Source organism: Urocampus carinirostris, chromosome 16, assembly GCF_059441175.1.
Source record: "Urocampus carinirostris isolate Australia breed hairy pipefish chromosome 16, RoL_Ucar_1.0, whole genome shotgun sequence".
In the NCBI taxonomy this organism is placed as follows: Eukaryota; Metazoa; Chordata; class Actinopteri; order Syngnathiformes; family Syngnathidae; genus Urocampus; species Urocampus carinirostris.
The window spans coordinates 452,217-460,372 of NC_142364.1; the positions used below are offsets into that span (position 1 = coordinate 452,217).

Below are 8,156 nucleotides of genomic sequence, written 5' to 3' on the forward strand. Positions count from 1 at the left end.
CCCTAGTCTGTTTCTTTGGTGCCTTTTAACGTCCATGTTAACAGAAATCAAACCATTAAACTAGTCGTTATTGTTCTGATACAAATGAATGAAAAAGTGTATGTTTTCTGGGTGAAACGATTTTAATTTTTGACATTCATCCTCAAATGAATGCATTCTATGTTTTGAGTTGTTTAGTCACTTTAGCTTTGACTGCCAGTGTAAAACATTTGGAGTATCGAACTGAAATCCTGAAGCCTGATATCAAAACAGGAAGTTTTCTGGGTCTGGGTGAAACGATTTTAATTTTTGACATTCATCCTCCGATTAATGCATTCCATGTTTTTGAGTTGTTTAGTCACTTTAGCTTTGACTGCCAGTGTAAAACCTTTGGAGTATCGAACTGAAATCCTGAAGCCTGATATCAAAACAGGAAGTTTTCCGGGTCTGGGTGAAACGATTTTAATTTTTGACATTCATCCTCAAATGAATGCATTCTATGTTTTTGAGTTGTTTAGTCACTTTAGCTTTGACTGCCAGTGTAAAACCTTTGGAGTATCGAACTGAAATCCTGAAGCCTGATATCAAAACAGGAGGTTTTTCGGGTCTATAAGGTGCCTAAGAACGAAGGTGAGATGGGAAAGGCAGGAAGTTGAAAGCTTGAGCGAGTTCGAGTGAAAGGATGGGAGCAGGCCCACACGGGGAGGTGGGGGGTGCTTGGATTCAGTTCCCACACTTGTAAAGACCGTGTCACTGGAGACGAAAAGGGGGCCTGCCGATCGGCCCGGCCCCAGGGAATTTGCTGAGAGGGACAAGGAGAAGTCTCCCTCGTTCGTTTTCTGCGTTGGCACTCAGCGGGATTTCTCGAACCGGTACTTAGCCTCGTTCACTCATGTCGGAGCCGCGGAGCTCAAAATCTCAGTCTGAACCAGTTCTACCCAAGCCTAGTTCTTGGCCTTTGGCTTTTGTTGTTCGTCGTTGTTCAACCCTGAAAGTGCGCTCGTCCCAGCCCCCCTCCTGTGTCTCTTGTTGACCTGGCCAAGCACCCCCTAAGGCACTTTGCTCCGTGTTTGAAGTCAGATGCCCACCGGCTCCTCGGTGGCTTGCCCTGCAACGGTACTGACACCGGGAACCTTTTGCTTTTAACCCGATCCCATGTATGACAAATGAGGACAGCCCTTATCTCGATGCGCTTTTTACATTCCCTGCTCGCCTTTGTGTCATGAACCGGTTAGACAAATTGATGGCCCCTCTTATTCGCAGATGATTCTTGTCGCTGGTTTCAAGTGGGCAATTTGAGATTTTTGAAGCGCGGCCCGCTTCAGTTGGTGCGTCGTCATCACCTTTGAATGGCCGATTTGCCGGTTCTTGCTCTGAAGGAGGTCAGTGTTTGCCCCTAATGTGTCTGGTATCAGAATAAAGATGGCCATTGGAGGTTAGAGGTGAGAGATGATCAAAGACGAGAGGTCAGGGAGATTGATAACACCCCTGTAAGGTGTGGATGAACCTCCAACTCCAAGCATGACACAGAAAAAGAGAGTGACGTCGGGGCAGACATGAGGAAAACACAATCAAATGACTTTAAGATGGTTGAAAACATGAGTCGCATGAATCTTGAATGTGTCAGGAACAGAACAGAGACCGGACCCTCTTGCGTCCGTTTCTCTCAGTTTTATTGATAGATAGATAGATAGATACTTTATTCATCCCCGTAGGGAAATTCACACTTCCAGCAGTCTACCCCGTTGTTTATTAACAGATGAACATGATGCCCTAGGTGTGCTTGTAGCGGAGTGGATGACGTCACGCCAGTCCAATAGTTCGACATCCCTGCGGCAGATGGAAATCTTTTCTTTGTGAAAATCCAGGGATACACCACCTCGTGTTAGCAAGTCCGCCTCCTCTCCGATTCCCCCCGGCTTTCGTGTCTCTGTTTAGCGGCGTTGAAGCCGGATTGCTCCGGGTAGCTCCGGGTGGCTACACGTTAGCGTCCGGAATGCTAAACGTGAGCCACGTTTCCGCAAAACACAGCAACTGCGCTCCCTGTGCGCTCCGATGTTTTCCACCAGCACTCGATGATCTTATTTGGTCGCGAGTTCGCATTTACCATGATTACGGATGGTACCGAAGACTTATAACGCCGCTAGCCGCTTCGCTAGCTCCGGCTCTTCTTCCACGATAGGCCCCTTCATCACGCCGGCACGAGAATTCTTCAGGGCAAGGAGTTGAAATTCCTTGAATACACGCATTTTTTGTGCGCTAAAACCCATGTCCCATAGGATAGAAGTAATCCATAGTGTAGTTGTCAAAACGGGAAGAAAAAACACCGAAGATAGGAGCAGACAATAAAACAATAGGGCAGCTGCTGGAAAAGGCAGCCGCTCGTGGGAAAGGATTGCACACACCATCCGGTGATCGCTGGTTGCAGGGAGCAGGTTGCTCTCAACGTGGAAGTGGTATTTCTGTGGCGAGCGATGGCGGTGTCAGGAGCGGAAAAAACAGGTCAGGGACAGGGGGGCAAAATACTTGGTCGATAGATAGATACTTGGGTCGAAGCCGGGAAACAGACGGGAGCCAAAACAGGAGTTACACATATCTTGTCAGTCGGGAAATCTCGCTGACCGTGGTTGCAAAACATCGGAAGCAACAGGAACCGAACCAGGGTTGCGGTGGGGAGAGCCCCAAATCCTAACCATTATAGATATAGATGACATATGAAAGTGCATTCCGTTTTATCTCATGATCATCCTATTTTTTAGTCACAGTACCAGAGGCAAATGTTAGATAATGGAGAAAACGGGAAGTCGTCCTAAAAATGTTGGTACGTATCTGGACATTGACATTGAAAGTCATTGGGTAAATAAGTTATTAAGTTATGTCAATAAGTTATTTGAACGACTGCTGAACGTATTCAACAACGTTTGTGACTATCAATTTTTAGTTTGAGCTGAGAGAAATGGGAAAGGACATGTGGCACTGATTTTTATTGAAAAATTAGGATGGTGTCAGGACCAGAACGGAGACAGGACCCACTTGCGTTACGTTTCCCTCAGTTTTATTGGGAAGAAAGGAAAGGACACACGAGCTGGTGATCGCTGGTCGCGGGAAGCGGGTCGCTCTGAATGCGGAAGTGGCACTTCCGTGGCAGGCGATGGCGGTGTCGGAAACGGAAAAAAACTGGTCAGTAGCCGGGACAGGGGAGCAAAAAACTTGGTCGATATCAGAAAATGGGTCGAAGCCGGGAAACAGACGGGAGCCAAATTAGGAGTGAGTCAGGGTCGAAAAGCTTGCCTAGCGTAAACTGAGGTTTGCAGTGTTAGGAATTAAACTATACTTACAAATGTAGTGTTTACCATATTGTTCGAATTAGTTATTTAACTCCATTAACCAAACACAAACTTTATTCTCCTAACAATGCGTGCTTTTTTCTAGATTTTAGGGAAAAAATATTGACAAGAGACAGGCTTTTTCACACAGGGGCTGATTTATTTTCTTAAAGTATTTAGCCAAGTGAATTCCATCGAATTTGGCCAAATTATTGTCGAATTAGTTTAATTAGTCTTGTTGAGCCCCCCATCTTTTCGTCTCTGCTCCTGTCTGTCTGTCTGTCTCGTCTCTGTCTGTTTTCCGTGTTCCGTCCTTTTGACACGTCGGGGCATTGGCTCCTCCCCTGGGGCGGGCCAGGTGCCAACGTCACCTCCTCCTCCCCGGAAGACGCCGCCACGTCTAAAGGGCTCACAACCAGAAAGCTTATCAGCTCAAATCAATGCCAAGCGTTTATCAAAACAAGGCCTAATTCCCTCGACATCGCCCCGCTATCAAAATTCCCCCGCCAAAACACTCTACACTTCGAACGGTGCGACCTTCAGCCTTATGTGAAAAATCCCCACTGCATTCAACAAAATTTCATTTGTATTATATTAAATCCCAGGCAGCACGGGACAGGAGAGCAAAACGTGGTCGGGATCAAAAACAGGTCGATAGCCAGGACAGGAGAGCAAAATGTGGTCGGGATCAAAAACAGGTCGTAAGCCAGGACAGGAGAGCAGTGGTTAGCGCGTGTGCGGCACAGTTCTAAGGTCTTGGGAACCTCCTGTGTGGGTTCAAATCCAGCTACCAGACTTACTGTGCGGAGTTTGTATGTTCTCCCCGTGCTTGCGTGGGAATCCTCCGGGCACTCCGGTTTCCTCCCACATTCCAAAGACATGCATTTCAGGTGAATTGGCCGGTCCAAATTGTCTCTAGGTGTGAATGAGCGAGTGAGTTGTCTGTCCCTGTGTGCCCTGCGATTGGCTGGCAACCAGTTCAGGGTGTCCTCTGCCCACTGCCCGGAGATGGCTGGGATGGGCTCCAGCAGCCCCCGCGACCCTACTGAGGATAAACGTTGCAGTTAATGAGATGAGAAGAGATATTAAATCCCTTATAGTCAATTAAATAAAATAAAAAATCCATCAGCAGACAGACTGACAACAGGTGACTGAAAGACGGGGGGTTTAAATAGTGACAGGGAGCCAATCAGAGTCCGAGGCGGTTGGCGCTAAAGGAGCGGGCACGGGTGCCTTGCATCAGTAATCATGATAGAATGGTTTTATTTCTTCTTCTTCTTCTTTTTCTCTCCCTTTGTTCAAAATGGTCGCCCACAGGTTGGCTTTTGCCCGCCTCACAGACGGGTGTGAAGAGGTGGCTAACGCGCAACGGGGAGGGGGGGAACAGGACACCGGTCATGTTAGGGCAGGGGTGTCCAACTCATTTGAACTCGGGGGGCCACACGATAGAACAAATATTCTGTCGGGGGCCGGACTAGTAGAATAAAGGGGAAAAAAAGAGAGATGAATAAAAGAGAAAGAGGGAGGGAAAAGGAGAGAGGGTGGGACAAAGAAAGAAAAAGACATAAAAAGTCGTGAGAGAGGGGGAAAAGAAAGGAAGGAAAGAAATCCAAATAGAAAGACAGAAGGAGAGAAAAGAGAAAAGAAAGCACGAAGGGTAGGAAGAGAGAAAGAGAAAAGAGAGAAAAGGAAAAAAGGAAGTTAGAGCAAAAGAAGTTAAAAAGACACGGAGAGAGAAAGAGACAAAGAGCAACAAAGGAAGAGAAAAAGAGAAACAGAGAGTGAAAGAGACAGAGACAGAGAGTGGGAGAAAAGGAGGGAGGGAGAGAGAGAGAGAAAGAGAAATTAATACAAGTACAGTCACACGATGGAACAAACATTCTGTCGGGGGCCGGACTAGTAGATTCAAGAGAAAGAAAAAAGAGAAAGAAGGGAGGAAAAAGGAGAGAGGGCGGGATAAAGAAAGAGAAAGAGAGAGCAACAAAAGACATAAGTCGTGAGAGAGGGGGAAAAGAAAGGAAGGAAAGAAATCCAAATAGAAATAGAAAGACAGAAGGAGAGAAAAGAGAAAAGAAAGCGCGAAGGGTAGGAAGAGAGAAAGAGAAAAGGAAAAAAGGAAGTGAGAGCAAAAGAAGTTAAAAAGACACAGAGAGAGAAAGAGACAAAGAGCAACAAAGGAAGAGAAAAAGAGAGAGAAAGAGACAAAGGGGAACAAAGGAAGAGAAAAAGAGAGACACAGAGTGAAAGAGACAGAGAGTGGGAGAAAAGGAGAGAGAGAGAGAGAGAGAGGGGTGTTGGGAGAGAGAGAGAGAGAGAGAGAGAGAGAGAGGTGTTGGGAGAGGGAGAGGGAGAGAGAGGTGTTGAGAGAGAGAGAGATGTCATGAGAGAGAGAGAGAGAGAGAGAGAGATATACAAGTACAGTGTCTTTGTTCGAGGCACCTGGCTTTGGCAACATCAAGTGGACATATTTCAACCGGCAGCTTGTTTTTCTCCTGCGCTTCTCTGAGTGTTGTCTCGCGGGCCGAATTCAATCCCTTAGCGGGCCTGTTCTGGCCCGCGGGCCGCCTCTTAGACACCTGTGTGTTAGGGGGTCGTTAAAGTATTATTTATTTATTTATTTGTTTGTGCAGGCTTGTAACAGTGATGAGTATGTGGCAGTGACCAGGCAGGACCTGATCAAGATGCTGCAGCAAAAAGGTATGTTACAAAATGGCCGCAGCCAATGTTCCCTCTAAGCTGCGCACGTGCCCGCACAAGAAAATCGAGCCAGCTCACAAAAATCAGGGCTCGAAATCGCTCATTAAGAAGCTAATTAGGTCAAAGTTACGGTGCATGAAGGTAAAAATACTCGGGTTCCCCTGACGCTGTGTTCTAAATGCGGTATTTGGAAGTCAAGGTCGAAGTAGAACGAGGTTGAGTAAAGTCGGTAGAGTTTTTCGAGAACCGGCTTCTTCGGCTCGGCTCACTAAAGAGAACCGGCTCTTTTGAGTCCCAACGGCTCTTCAGGTTGTTTTTGCTTCTTTCATCCCTTCACAACCAAGTATTATGTAAAATTGTGCACAAAATGTTTTAAAGGAAGGGGGGGATAGAACAAAAAATAAAAAAAATACCAAAATGAAAAAGTAGTGAAAAGCTGAGAGAAAAAAACAAAAGGAAGAGAAAAAAGAAAGAACGCGCAGACCCGTAAGGAAGATTAGAGGGAACATTGGCCCCAGCCCAACGAGGCTGACCTAGGATTTGGCTTGGGCAGGTTTTCTGCAGGCAGCCTCTCGGCCAATGACGGTGAAGGAGGAGGAGCCGCTTTGCCGGGCCTCACCCGTCCCCAGGTACGGCGCCCGGTGCAAGTGGGCCTCCCTGTCCGACATGGACCCACTGAGCTTGAGTTTTCCCGGGGGGGCGCCCATCCAACTGCATGCCGTGCCGCCCGCCCTGCTGGACAGAGTGGCCCACTTCTTTGTCTGCACCCACTGCGGGAAAGTCTTCTGGGAAGGCTCTCACTTCGGACGCGTCCTGTCTATGTTTCAGGACGTCATGCGTGAGGGGACGGGATAGGAAAGCCAACCGGGGGTTCATTTAGCACACGGGTGTCAAACGGGCGGCCCGCGAGACAACACTTTAGAGAAGCGCAAGAGAAAAACAGGCTGCAGGTTGAAATATGTGCCTCTCACAAAGACACTGTACTTGTATTTATTTCTCTTTTTTTCTTTCTTTCTGTCTTTATTTATGTCTTGCTTTCTTTTTTTCTTTTCTTTTTTCTTTCTTTCTTATTTCTTTCTTCCTTTCTTTTTTTTTCTTTCTTTCTTTCGTTTTTTCTTTATTTCTTTTTTCTTTCTTTCTTTTTTTCTTTCTTTTCCTTTTTTTCTTTCTTTTTCTTTTTTCTTCCTTTCTTATTTTTTCTTTCTTTCGTTTTTTCTTTCTTTCTTTCTTTTTTTTTAATTCCTTTCTTTTTCTTTTTTCTTTTTCTTTTTTTTACTTTTTCTTTTTCTTTCTTTTTCTTTTTTCTTTCTTTCTTTCTTTTTTTCTTTCTTTCTTTTTCTTTCTTTTTTCTTTTTCTTTCTTTCTCACCCCTTTTCTCCCACTCTCTCTGTCTATTTCACTCTCTGTGTCTTTTAACCTCTTTTGCTCTAACTTCCTTTTTTCCTTTTCTCTCTTTTCTCTTTCTCTCTTCCTACCCATCACGCTTTCTTTTCTCTCCTTCTGTCTTTCTTCCTCTCCCTTTCTTTTCCCCCTCTCTCGTGACTTTTTATCTTTTGTTTCTCACGCTCTCTCCCTCTCTCGTTCTTTTTTTGTCCCGCCCTCTCTCCTTTTCCCTCCCTCTTTCTCGTATTTCTTTATCTCTCTTTTTTTTTCTCTTTAATTTACTATTCCGGCCCCTGACAGTTTGTTCGTTCCATCGTCTGGCCCCCGAGTCAAAATGAGTTTGACACCCCTGATTTAGCAGGTTGGCACGCCTTCCGTCCTTGAAAAATATTCAAAAACGATTGATTCGTAAGTAAACGTCAAATGATTTTTTTACTTCCTTTGGGGAACTTTTAATCGGGATTATTGTTTTAAAACTGTCATTTTATTTGGTGCCTTTTTACAATTTGTAACGTTTGCCATTGTTCATTGAAAGTCTTCGTTTCTTTTCATAAAATGATAGCAAGCAGACTTGGTTCACATTGCTTCTTCAAGATTTTTACCATTTCCCTGGATGCAAACAGGACTTAATAGATAGATGTCTAGATAGATAGTTTATTCATCCCCGTAGGGAAATTCCCACTTCCAGCAGTATCCTTTTGTTGTTTATTAAAAGATTAACAGGATGGCCTCAGGGTGCTGTGTTGTAGTTTAGCAACAGCGGAGTGGATG

General features: G+C 45.4%; 1 protein-coding gene across 1 annotated transcript in view; it reads left to right on the top strand.

Moving 5' to 3' along the window:
• Positions 1-6,857, top strand: part of exd3 (exonuclease 3'-5' domain containing 3) — a 51,037-nt gene extending 44,180 nt beyond the window's left edge. Inside the window, exons 20-21 of the mRNA XM_088319971.1 lie at positions 5,936-6,002; positions 6,556-6,857. Coding sequence (XP_088176097.1) covers positions 5,936-6,002; positions 6,556-6,857 — 369 coding nt within the window. The remainder of the gene's footprint in view (positions 1-5,935; positions 6,003-6,555) is intronic.
• The last annotated feature ends 1,299 nt before the right edge of the window (positions 6,858-8,156 follow it).